This window comes from Nymphaea colorata, chromosome 4, assembly GCF_008831285.2.
Source record: "Nymphaea colorata isolate Beijing-Zhang1983 chromosome 4, ASM883128v2, whole genome shotgun sequence".
NCBI lineage: Eukaryota > Viridiplantae > Streptophyta > Magnoliopsida > Nymphaeales > Nymphaeaceae > Nymphaea > Nymphaea colorata.
The window spans coordinates 20,442,428-20,455,854 of NC_045141.1; the positions used below are offsets into that span (position 1 = coordinate 20,442,428).

The following is a 13,427-nucleotide window of genomic DNA, read 5'->3' on the forward strand; positions in this document are numbered from 1 at the left end:
GCAGTTTGGCTTAGGCGTATTGTCATTCTTTTACAAGGATGATGCCACGATAGTAGGAATCTGGAGCCTGACACTTAGTTTGATATTGTAGTCTTGGTTAGGAGTTCTGCTAGGGTGAAATATCAGATCTTCGTTCTGAGGATTTATTTTTTATTCACTCTTGTGTTCATGTACCGCAGGAAAAGTATGCGGTGATTGTTGGTGGGTGGGCTTTGCAATGTTGAGTCAATCATTTCTCTCTCTCTCTCTCTCTCTTGCAATTCTAAAGCCATCACAAATAATGCATTTTGCAACAAAGTTGATTGGTTACAGTTTTAACTATGGAATGCACAATTGGTAATGGTTTTTATCGTCAAAAAATTTAAAAAACCATCCGCTACATTCTCTCTCTTATATATATATATATATATATATATATTGGTAAATGAAAAAGAGATAAGAAGGAGGGAAGCAAATGTTTAAATTACTAAATTTGCATAGGGAACGGGATTTGGGGAAGCGGGTAATGGGGAGCTACTAGAAAGTCGGGGAATGAAATTTCGAAAAGGGAAGCGACAAGCGAGTTTCCTGCTAACCGTGTTTTATGCGTTACGCCATCAAGCAAGGCTTTCAATGTGAACGAGAACTTCAATGTAAGTAAGCAGACAGAAGTCTTTCATTGATGCGGAATTTCAGTGGCCTAGATACAATGAGAAGTGCATCATTGAAACTGAAAATAGGCAGATCTAGACACATATATGAAGCTACCAGGACAACACTTCTGCGTCTAGATAATCATCTATGACTAAGGGATTACGATAGTTTCTTCTCAAGCGACGGCTACAAATTCACCATCAAAGTAATCTTTTGTTCGCTAGCTTCAGACTGTAGTAATTTGGTTTCAAATGACAGCCTTGAACAAAATCGAGAAGACAAGCAACTCTAATATTGAATGAATCTTCAATGAAGAAACTCTCAAAATGACCTCCAAAAGATCACAAAGCTAAATACTTTTTATAGTCATTTTTTCAGTTGTAGCTCCAAATTTTAGGAACAAACAGTAAGGGCAATTTGGGAAGTTCTCCGGAGGCATTTGATAGCTCTTGTACTAAAAACTGGCGAATTTTCACCTATTCCTACACATTGAAACTAAATACGAGTGAGTTTTCAAAAAAAGATGAAAAGAAAAATGTCGGCCCTCTTGGGGCCGACTCTTTCTTGAAAAATCTTCCTTGGCATGCGCAAGAAGTTCAACCTTTAAACAAACAAAAAAAAATGTTGCCACCAAATTTTAAAGGAGCTACAAAGTATCTGAAGGACATGGTTCGGTAGGAATTCTTTTGAAGGAGTTGGAATTTCTTTCTTATGAACTCCGCAGTGATTCCTCCAAAGATCAAGGCAGCCATTTTCATTGTCCTACACTGTTCTGCTCAGTACAAAGAAAAATGAGAAAATACTTCGATGAAGTGAAAAGCTAGACAAGTCATTCAGAGAACAACAGAAATTCTTTCCGACCATATTGTATCGAAAGTACCTAATCATTCCTAAGCAGCAATGGCATATATTTTTCCATGTTCCGTATGTACATAATTAGTGAAGCTTTGGATTCCATAAGTACCTTATATTTGTCATACAGTGGATTACATTTTAGTGGGGAACCTACTATTCGAGAAGGATATTATACACAAAGAGGATAGCTACGAGCAAGTAGACAACTTTCTCTCAGGGACATTGAGCATGGTTGACGACCTAGTCCCAAGAAATAAGCTGAAGCTGACGATGCTTACAAGTGCCAACCTCCCTGTTTCATTTAAATAAATTTGAGGAAGAAGACTAGTCAAGGGGAAATCAAAGGGGTGACAGTGCTAGAGCTTTCTCTGCCATAGCAACAAGCACTTCCTCTTCCAGTTGCCACTGTCATTGCACCCGTTTTCGTTCCACTCCCAGCAGAGTTCACCTCGACAGGTTTATTTCCATCGTCAATTAGACAAGTAGCTCCAGACAATCGTTTTGAGCATGTTTGTGAACAACCTTCACGAGTAGCAGAAATTTGTTTTCCATCTACTTCCGCCAATTTATGACATCCAATTACGGTGATTGGATTGTGCGGTTTCTCAAGGTAACTCCTGGTCATCTCATCTTCCTGCAAGACATCTCTAATTCTTGAGAGAATGCTGTATGCCAGGTTGCCAAGGACTCTAGAATAGGCCTCCAGAATTGCATATCCAACATCCTGCATAGCACCAAATTCAGACAGAAAAGAGAAAACTTTAACTACATGAAATAAATGTTAAGTTGAACTAGTACATCACTGCTATGCAATTTGATTGTATGGTTACTCGACTTTTCATCCGAGCACAGATTGGTTTTCATTTCTCTTAGAAAGAAGGAACGGCAGAGAATCCAACCGGAGAGGCCAAGGCTAAGTGCCTGTGTAGAGGGCATCCCACAAGAAGCAAGCTACCATTCGTGCCAGTTGGTTTTTCAGCTAAAGAAAAGAAGCCACATGGAAGAAGGGGTTTGTTCATATCAGAAAATCGTTTTTCAGTCTTACTGCAATAATCTATGGAGAGAAGAATCCCACCAAAGAATAGTTCCCAGAGAAGCATTCACTTCCAATCCCATGAAACATGGTAGATCATGGATTCTATGATGCTAGATTGGTCATTCGTTTTCAGGGCACACAGTGAGTCCACCACCGGTTCAAGTTCCAGAGGGAAGCTAATGTGTAAAATTCAGTAGCTTCAACTGCCAGGCCAAGGATGTGGGGTGGCACGTAAATTTTGATTGGAACGTTCATACTGCAAGATCCCAGCAGACATTGCTTTGGAAAATAACACTCTTAGGATCAACATGCTCGCCGCACATAAGCACATTTAAACCAGGCAGCTGCAAAATCACACACATCGGACTAACATGCTAGCCACACATCCGCACATTTAAACAATATGGCTCCTCTCAGTGAAAGGATTTAAGTAGAGCACACAATCTTCAAACTAAGATTGTAAAAGATTCCAGCCACACTGTTTGATAGCTCAATCAAGTAAAACCCAGGCATCATTAACACATTATTAAGCCATGCATAAACTAAATAAAAAGAGTACCAATAACGAATTAATGTTTCACTATTTCATGCTTTATGCATACCTACTAAACAATTAAAATACTTCTGTTCGGAATCTAGTAGTTAGTGGGATGAATATGGCTTACCTTGTTGAATCGGACCCTGATGATGTCAAGATATGTCTGTGGAAGACTTGGAAATTTAAGTCTGAGTTGTAGTAAAAGGGCTTCAGCTTGCTGCAAGCAGCCCATTGTCTTGTCCAGTTCGTGCTCGTGATCTTTCACAAATGCCCATGAATTTCGAACCATCTCCTTCCCGCATAAGTTTTCTGTGAACATTTCTTTCCCTACGAGCATAGCCATCTGTAGTTTCTTCGTAACATCTAAGGCTTCATCTTCTGATGTCAAGTCAATTGACTGCACAATTTGTTCTGTAGATCCTGACTTCATGCTTAAGGTTTTGTATAGAGATTCGCCCAGACATGCTTTCATTGTCTGCATAGCGAGAAAAATTAACCAGACAATTTTACCCGTTTCAAAGATTCAAAGAGTTTTTGACAAAAAAAAAAAAAAAAAAAACAAGAAATAGCTTCTATAAAGAAGGATCATGATTTTTTTCTTCCTTTTAAGCCTTTCAAAGTGTCATGATTTAGAGAAAGCGGATTTGAAGTTTGTCATTTCATCAGAAAAAAAATGTGATATTATGAATATAATAACACATCCAATGGGAAGAGAAAGAAGCAAGCGATATTCCACCTTAGGGAAAGTATCTTGAATAGCTTGAGGAATTGGAATCTCTGCTAGAACTTGATCATTTATAGACCTAACAGCTTTTAGCACTTGGCGTGTGGCCTCTGACTGCAGGACCAACCTTTTTCTTGCATCAGCTGAAAGGCCAGCCAAAGGGACCCGAGGAACCGGAAGCCACCATTTCTTGCCTTGTCTGATGGGTTTGCTTCTTCCTTCTGCTCTGCTGCCTCCTTCTGCATACCAGAACTCAGTGTCCACCATTGAATCCAGCATTTCCTGAACAAGTTTTTCAGTTTCAATTGGTTGTAATAACATATGGAAAAAGGAAGAATAATAAGTTTAAGACTTTAAGATCTTGAAAGGCATGCTGCTTCCAAACTTTCGGTACTTTATTGTTGAAAAGAGATGACAAGAGATGCCAACTCAAGCAAATTGACCCATCCACGGGAAGACATATATAAATAGTGTGCCCTCAAAGAAAACGGTATTTGACCTATATCAAGGTTATATACGGCCGCTGGATTCATGGAGCTTATAGTTATGCTTCACCAAAATAAGTAACTGCATATTTGACAAGTTGCCACACCAGGTCCAAGTATCTGCGTAAGATCACTATTATGGACACTAAACATTTATGATCACGGCTCTAGGTTGCTCTCCAGCTTCCGCTGACCAAAAAACTGCATCGGTTGAAGAGATACTCATCCACATTGTTAACTTCTAAAAGAGTGAAAAGTTGAGAACTCATATGGTTGTGATACTCATGAACAATGCCATTTATCAGGTTGGAACTCAAAGGTGCTGACTGTTTCATGGGTTACATGGAAGAAAAATCCATTCTCCAAAATGAAGTAGTTAGCAAGCTGATTTTCCAAATGAAGTAAGAAAAGGAGGAATAAACTGAGACATTATAAAGAAATGCATCAACAGACAAAGGATTCTGGAGTCAGCATTCAGTTCAATGGAACACAGCTGCGCGACAGTGTTTTTAGGCGATAAAGGAAAGCACTCAGGCTTGTAATATGATAATGAGATCTTTTTGTTCCCTCCTATGCCAAAGGGATACTCCATTTTAGCTCCAATTTCTATCCCATTATATCAAAGTTACATTTGAACTTAACAAAAGATGGCGGTACCCAGATCCTCAACGAAATCTGTGTGATATAGGTCTCCATCCAACCTCCTTTCATTGTGCAGAGATTCGAACAATGAATTAAACCACACTAAAATGAATGTCAACCAAATTGGCTAATCAGAAACTTCGGCCAAATCGGTTGATCCAACAATTGAAAACATACACCAGTCAATGTTTTCTGGGTTCTGTAACAAGGCTTCCCAAAGATAAGCGGAGGAGAAAAATAGCTGAGAATTTGCAATCCATATGGGAAGATGCAAAAAGAGGTGACAAGCCGTCACCAAATTTCCAATATTCTGCAAAAGAAAGAAAATAAAGTGACAGATAATCTATTTGCTCAACTTACTATAAGCATGACATCAAGCTTCTTAAGTGCTGGAAGATTCATTTGAATGTCACAGCGGACTCTGGGTGTCATTATCTGCAAAAATAGTTGAACGGCAAAGGGAAATCGTTTTAGTCAATGTAATGCATCACAGGCAGTTAGACTATCCATGTCCACGTCCATACCTCCAAACATCGCCCATTTGGCTCATGTTGCTTGGCAGGAACTAGCTCAACCATGTAATTAGCAGGAGAAAGCAACCAGTCCATTTCCTTTTGCCACTTTCCTCTGCGACATTCTGATAATGGCTCTAATTTCCATAATTCTCCAAAGACAGATGCTATACAGAAACTATGGAACATCAGAAAAGAAAAGGGATAAAAAACGGGGCACATAATACATCTGAACTACAGCTATGGTCAGTTGCAAGCATTGACACGTAGGATTTGAGAGCCTAATACCAAACATGACAACTTGGTTTTACACAAATGGAATCAGAAGCAAATACTTCTATAGAAGAGATTAAAAGACGAAAGGAACCTGCAAGATTGGTTATTGCATTTGACAAGGCAAGTGCAGTGCTCAGCCCTTTGCACCCACCAGACATGTCTTCACCAAGAAGAAGCTTTGAAAACCTCTCCTTCATTGCAATAATATCATCCAACTGCAAGGTGTAAGATGGCTTTTCTGTGACCAAGAATCGTTGGCTGTTAAGCGGATCACATTCTCTACTCTGTTTTGCTTCCTCTTTGGTCGGCAGCAATGGGAAAGAGAAAGATGCAGAGCCCTCTTTGCTTGATGAAGCGCTTGAGGCATCTTCCTCTAACGAATCTGCAGAACAAAATTCTGCCAATGTGCTGCTGCTCTCGTTCTCAAAAGCACAGTTATCATGTATGCAACTTTCAAGACCATCGTATCTCATGATCCCTGCAGGAGCTAAATCAAGATTAAAATCCGGCTCTAGTGACAGAAAAAAGCTTGTGGATAGAATTTCTACAAGAAGTTACTACAGGAAACGGGTCGATAAAATAGGAACTCCAGGAGACCGTGATTAAAACATGATAGAAAAAAAATCGATCATACGACAACACCAGTTATGCTTGACAGTAGCTGGCCCAAAATCACAAGAGCAACATGTAACCCAAGCTTGCTTGGAGCAACCTGTGAGCCGAAATCTCATGAGAAAAAATTGCAGCTCGCGTGATTGAAGATCACATGATTGAGGAACAAATGGGCCCCAAAAAATTCACAAACATCAGAAGGTTGCGAGCAAATGGGGCCCTGATACGGTCTTTGAATCTCACTGCTCAAACTTCGCTAAATTGATGACGAGAATTGGTATTACAAACAATTATCTGCCAAACAAACGTGTCCATAGATAATTGAACGTTTATTTTGGAAAGACACTTGTTAGACATAAATCAATCACAGAGGACGGTGCCCATTAATGCCAAAGACATTTTGTAAATTTTGTGCATAGCTAAGAAAGATTGAACGTGAGCAAGCAATCCGCAGTAGAACAACGAAAAAGAGGATGGTAAAACTTTCACGTGACAAAGTCGGCTGCCATTAGGAACAACAGGAGTTACGGCAACTTACTCTCTTGTTCCTCGAAATCCATACTGAGCTCCCGGTCTTTACGGCAACACGCTAGCCTATGCATGATTGCCAACTTGGTGAAACGGTTGAATCGATGAACTACCGTGTCCAAGCAGGATTCTCTTCTTCTTCTTCTTCAATTGTAGTTGCTGCTGTTAGTATCTCAATTTATGGCCCTGTCTGCAGGAGGTGAACAAATGGTCGTCCTCAATGATCATCAGAAGAGGAAAGAAAACAAGCAAACGACAGCAATATGCTACCATCTCAACGGGCCAAAAAGGAGGGATGAAAGGTAAGCCAAAGAAGATACAACGTCGCAAGAAAAAAAAGTAAGAAACAGAGACTCGAAAAAAAATGGTAACAGAAGGAACAAGACAAAAGCTTACAACTTCAGAGCCCAGAAAATACATGGTATTTGGGTATTGAGTACATTCTGCCATTTTATCTCAGGCTGCCGCAAGGGGAAACTTTGCTGGTGGTCAAAGGCTCTCTCTACACACATTTTCTTAGAGACTATTGAACATTCTGCGTGTGTGTGCTGGCAAATTGATTGCTCTCAGCGGTTCCCAAGAAGGTGGCAGAATGAGCACATAAAAAGATAGCCTGTGCTGCAATAGAAAGACACAGAAGTAAAGCAGACGGGGAGGGATGCACTTAAATGCAAGGAGAGGGGAGTCTTAAATGCCGCAGAGCGTGCTGGTTGGGTGATCTTTTGGAAGTGCTGCCATTGCTGAAATTACTCTGGCTCTCAATTTCTGATCAGCAGCAGCAGCAGAAGCGTGAAAACTAAAACCAACAACCCCACAGGCGATCATAATAAGAGACCGACCGCCTGCCTCTCAATCGAGTCCAGTCGCTACATCAGTCAAGGCAGCTCAATCAATGATTACAGTCTTCAGAAACGGTTCTCAAGAATAACAACTAAACCACGGCCCCCATGTGAGGACGAGCTTAACAGAGCATCAAATCTGACAATCCAAGGGAAACTCCCTCAGTTGGTCACAGTTCTGCCAGTCCTTGCCAAATTAATCTGGCGTCGTCTATAAGGAATAGGACGAACATATTTATTACTACAGTAATAAAAACCAATACAGCACTTGATTTCGTGATTTATACAGCAAAAAAGGTTAAATCACATACCAAAAATGCTTTGAAATCTCTGTGGTATGTATTATCGTGATTAGCCATCATCATCATGAGCGCCAATTATTATATTTATTCTGATACTATTATTTACTTACCGAATTGTCCGGTGAGATCGGCAGATCAATGAGATTAGTACTAGAGTATTTCACTGTTATAACTTGGTAGATCAGCTGTCATAAATCTAGAGATGGGACATAACTTGCAGGACTGTTCATACTCAGGCCAACTGTCGAAGGCATAGTCAACTCAGCCTAGCCGTAGGTGGAATCTAATAAAGGTTTTATCAAAAGATTGTTAACGTGTCATTTAATCTAAATGTTTTAAAGTTTTAATCTGTTCTACGCGAAGATAATTGAGATAGATATGCTTCAGATACATGGAAAACGGAAAGTTCAGTGAGCAGAAAATATTATTTTCCAAGAAGTTCAGACTCGATTACGACCAAATCGACCATATACGTTATACACAGATCTGCATGAACAAGCTTGCTTAAAACGATTTAAATTGATATTTAGAGGCCTTTTCTGCAAAATTTTCTGCACAGGCTTTCACTTGACCCGGACAGGTTTAACTGAAAAAAATAATAATAAAAATCGGCGATCACTTGATAAAAGAGACTTTGAGTCTCTCGATGAAAGCTGAAAAGTACTCATTTGGTTAAAAAGAACCACAAGAATCTATTATTGTAGTACGACCCCGTTTAAAAAAGAGATCTTAACTTCGGGTTCTAATATATATATGGAATTTTATTATAAACACTGGGGTTGCCTAGAGGGGAAGAGTTCGACCTGTATCATCAGATCTACCAAGGCCAGATTCCTTTCTCCAGAAGTATGATAAAAGCTTTGTTCGAAGCGGAAATTTTCCTGGTAAAAAAGAAAAAAGATGAAAAGACTACTTTGCTGAAAGAGGAAGAAACGAGCAACACGCGGACAGATTCCCCATCACAATGCTTTAAAGATACCTCCTTATCAATTTCTTACACTACACTTTCAATATGCTCCTCTAAAATAAATTATATATATATATATATATATATATATATATACAGATTTATTTTTCAATTGAGATTTATAAATTTTCAAGACACTTTTGTGCAAATACAACATTTATTGCCGTCCATTTGTAAGGAAGTCCAATTAATACGAAAAATTAAAAATTTTCAAAACAAACCAAACATTTAAGAAAAAAAAACAAAAAAGATATCACCCCAAGATTTTGATGTTAAAAGTACATGAAGAAAGGTGCAAGAATCGCGTCCTCCAAGTTTGCGATCAAGTAGGAAACGAGAGTACCTGTTTGCCTATAAACCACAAACGATACAAAATAGTTACAGACTTTCACGAGAAACAAAGAGACAATTGGATTTGGATTTGTCCTTTTGTTGACTCTAAACAATAAATAGGGAGAAGACGAAGTAAGAACTGTTGAATTACTACACGGCTGCAGAAATTTCCAAACGAAATTAAAGGAGTGGGGAATGTGAGATCCAACAGTCAATTGAATGAAAGAAATCCGATTTAATGGTATTGACTCATTAATTCACCGTCAGTTCGACGCTACCATATATATATATATATAAACTACTAAACTACTTTAGACTTTATATCTTAACATGTTTAATTTGGCGAAAATTGCAATACCTGTGATGGGGACCAGACGGGTGAAAGTGAGACCTTTCTGTTCCAGAGAAAAAAGAGAAGAAAGAAAAGGAAAAAAACAAGGAGCATGTATAATCATACCACTCATACTTTTTCAACAATGAAAAATCGATTTACAAGAAAGACCCTTTGGCATTATAAATATCCGTTTTCATATTGCATGGGAAACTTCAGAAAATGAAAAATATGCCCATGCCCATATATGACACTTTCAATTTGTATTTTAAAATAATTGATAAATATTTTAAAATATTGAATAAAACCAAAAATATTTTTGAATACGTGGATATACACAGAGGCACTAAGGTGCAACGCGAATATACTATAGTGCGTGTCTACTACCCTCTACCTACCAACCAAATCTTCTTTCCATTACTTTCATCTTACAGTCAACCAAATATATATATATATATATATATATATATATATGAGGAAATCCACCGTCATTTGAAACTCCGTCTAAACCCGGATGGAAAAATCCTATATAAGAAAAATGGTATATCCCAGGACGCTTAGGTCAGGAATAAAAACCAAGCCTCTTAAATTCTTGTTAACATACTATTTTTTAAACAAAATATGAACACCGTAGATTGTTTATAAACACTAATTTAACATAAAACAAGTCTTAATTCCAGTTTTCTTATGAAAAGTACTGACTTTTCTACTAGAGAAATTTTGACGTTGTAAGAGTTATTCATTTTTTTTTTATTGCCATAAAAACATTATTAGATTCGAAAAGGATTGACTTAATATATGTTTCTTATGATAATATTCTTAAGGTCACATTTATGGTTGGATTGTGCTAAAAAAAAAAAAAACGTTTTAACAACAAGAGAGTCAAGTTTCCGTCCCTACCGAATTAATGTGGAGTAGTAATACATAGAAAGTAATAAAATCTAAGAGGACTGTAATCATATTATTATTTGACTAAAGACGCAACATTCAACAAGGGGACAAGATGAAGATGCAGTTTTCCATGTGAACGCTGTCAGGCGAAGTAAAGGTGGTGTTTTTCAAAAAAATTCAAAAAACCCGACAACCTTTCACTAAACTTATGTCAGAAAAATGAGAGCCCAGCGGAAAAAACTACTGAAAAACCAGCGTCTTCCAGACCAACCAAAATACTCTGGCCACTGCGCTTTTACCAGAGTCGACCCTCTTCGCTGCAGGAAAAATCTGCTGTCATTTTCATTTTTACAGACATATATATATATATATATATATATATATATATATATATATATATATATAGTCCACTGACTTTCGCTGCTGAACAGCGTCAGAAAGAAACAGCAATGGCCTGGTCACGCTGCCCTTCAAAGATCTAAATTCCATAAGTGACGGGTGAGCTGTATATTCCTTAATTGTACTCTGTTGGATCATTCATTTTCATTTAGACTACGTACGCACTTAAGGAAGTAAAGAACTGAGAAGAAATATCTATTTCAAGATCATCTACCGTGAAGCAGTAAAAAGTGATATGCTTTGGAAAAAGATGATGATTCAAGAACTTAACTCCCAACCAAAGGAACATGCTGAATATACACGGGAACTGACTTGGTCAACATTTAGTAAATAAAAAAAAAAATCACAACCATTCATACCAAGTGTCCATTTTTTTCCACGCTCCGGAGTTCTTAAAGTTCAAATTTTATTTTTATCTGAAACTTTTCAAGTCAATTCCGCTTTTCTCTCAGAACAGCAGTGTCGAGGCACTGAAGTCACTAAAACGAAAAGTTTCCTCCTGAAAGAGTTGTTACCCTCTCTTTCGATGCATGTAACCTGTATGGTTCAATGCAAAAAGGGCTATTTCCGGGTGAGAAACCTTACTATGATCTTCATGTGTAAAACCATGGAGGGAAGGGTCGTCGAACTAACAAGAAGGAGCAAAGAAATGCACCGCAAAGGTCGTAAAATTTAATTTTCAGCATGTTTTGCTCAGGAGACGTTAAAAATGCGAATGTGCGAAGGTCACGAGATCTTTCCTCACTGAGAAAATTTTCCGAGAAGGAGAGTAGGTGTGACTGTGATGGAGCCTGCATAATCTGGCTCAAAACAGCAGAGACGGAGCTCGAGCACAGTAACAAATACCAACTACAGTTTCAGGAGAAAGAGGGAGCGAAAGGGAGAGGATTACTCAGTACTCACTTCACTGCCACTGCTGCAATCTTCAATCACTCGAAACAGAAAGTTCCACTTCTTTCTCTCTTCTTTCTTTTTCCAACTGAAGAGGCAGAGAAACCAACGGGGGCAGATACTGCCACTGCTGAAATCTTCAGTCACTCGAAACAGAAAGCTCCACTTCTATCTCTCTTCTTCCTTTTTCCAACTGAAGAGGCCAAGAAACCAACGGGAGCAGATAACTCCTTCAATGACTCCGGTGAGCCTGAAACCACAAGAAAGACATTGAAATCCCAAAAAGAGGAGCGGAAAGAAGTCATCCTCGTCTTCGCTTTTACAGGACCTTTCTTTAATGTCTTAAGAGAAAAAGAAAAAGAAAAAAAGAAGGCAGAAAAGGAGACAAAGGTTTGAACTTTGAAGAGCAAAAAGGGAACATTTGGGAAGGTGGGGTTGGGTTTCCAAGTATTGCTAAGGAGAGGTGCCGTTTCGGTTCCGGTTGTTCCCATCTGAATCTTCCATGCTCACCTGAAAACGAGGCTCCATCGCCGACAAGAGAGAGCTAGAGAGAGAATAGGAATCACATCGGACGGTGGAAGCAGAGAGTGGTGGTGGTAGTGGGTGATGGTCAAGCAAGAAGAGAGAGAGAAAGAGAGAGATTGGCAGTGGGTGGCTCGATGAATCTGTCCGGACGCGATTCAAAATGAAAGACAAAAGAGTTGACCACAGCAGGTCGATAAATGCACCAGCCACACCGGAGCTCAACTCTGCCGTATCGGCCCGTCTCGGCCGGAACCGGCCGCCGACGACCCCATGAAACTTTTACAACCTCGACTTAAAGATAACTTTCGTTTGTCTTTCCAACTTCAAAAACGAAGCAAACGAGCTCACCCTGATTCAGTCGTTTGGCTAAATGAACTCACTCGCGGAACTGATCCCCGAGAGGCCCCGACTTTCAAATTTGAAATCTCTCGAGAGCTGAGACTGTAGTTATTTAATGTTTCAGTACAATCCACTTCGTTTACAAACTTTTTCTATCTTGTTGTTTTCTGGGCAGACGAGAGAGAGAGAAGAAGATGGGAAAAGCTCACCCACCCACTCGTTTTCTTGTTTATTGATGTCGGAGGAGAAGTCAGTCGGTAGTGGAGGAGGGAATCGAGGGAAGGAACAGGCGGTGGGGGAGGGATCGAGGCCGATCTAGACAGTGACTTGACGGCAGTGACGCTTTAAGTATCCAAGGCAATAAGAGAACACCCACTTCAGACTTCTTTCTTCCTCCCCAAAACATCAATCAGCTATCGGCAAAATTACGTTTAGGAAAACAACTCTCCCGGATTCTTTCGTTCTTTCTTTCCTTCTTTCTCGGAAATCTCGCCCCATAGATCACGCTCTCATCCGCCACTTCAAGTGCATCGACAAGCCAGTTCCTTGACTCAAGTAGATAAAACAAAACAAAAAATTTACTGATCTGAAATTTTATTAAATTATAACATCTCGCTTTGCACCACTGATTGAACTTTTGATAATATTATTGGTAGTTTTAGATTTTTGAAAAATCGCATGAAAGTTTTTTTTTTTTTCTTGAAACGCAATTCAATTTGAAAAATTCTGTGGTAACATGTTGGCTTCATAAATGTTTCTGAAATGACAT

The 13,427-nt window shown here is 39.0% G+C and overlaps 1 protein-coding gene across 7 annotated transcripts; it reads right to left on the reverse strand.

Annotated features, from left to right (window-relative positions):
• Nucleotides 1–1,465: 1,465 nt before the first annotated feature.
• LOC116252771 (rop guanine nucleotide exchange factor 14) lies at nt 1,466–12,733 on the reverse strand. 7 transcript variants are annotated; one of them, XM_050077435.1, is made up of 10 exons: nt 12,305–12,733; nt 11,807–12,044; nt 7,238–7,454; nt 6,852–7,031; nt 5,793–6,179; nt 5,438–5,592; nt 5,274–5,348; nt 3,799–4,068; nt 3,190–3,537; nt 1,466–2,212 (listed from the first exon to the last, which is right to left on the reverse strand). In XM_050077435.1, exons 4-10 carry the CDS (start codon nt 6,913–6,915, stop codon nt 1,817–1,819), a joined length of 1,695 nt encoding a protein of 564 aa, XP_049933392.1. In that variant the 5' UTR covers nt 6,916–7,031; nt 7,238–7,454; nt 11,807–12,044; nt 12,305–12,733; the 3' UTR covers nt 1,466–1,816. The 7 variants fall into 7 exon arrangements, with proteins under 7 accessions (XP_049933392.1, XP_049933391.1, XP_049933389.1 ...); XM_050077434.1 differs by having other exon boundaries at nt 7,238–7,459; XM_050077432.1 differs by having other exon boundaries at nt 7,238–7,707.
• Between the last annotated feature and the right edge of the window lie 694 nt (nt 12,734–13,427).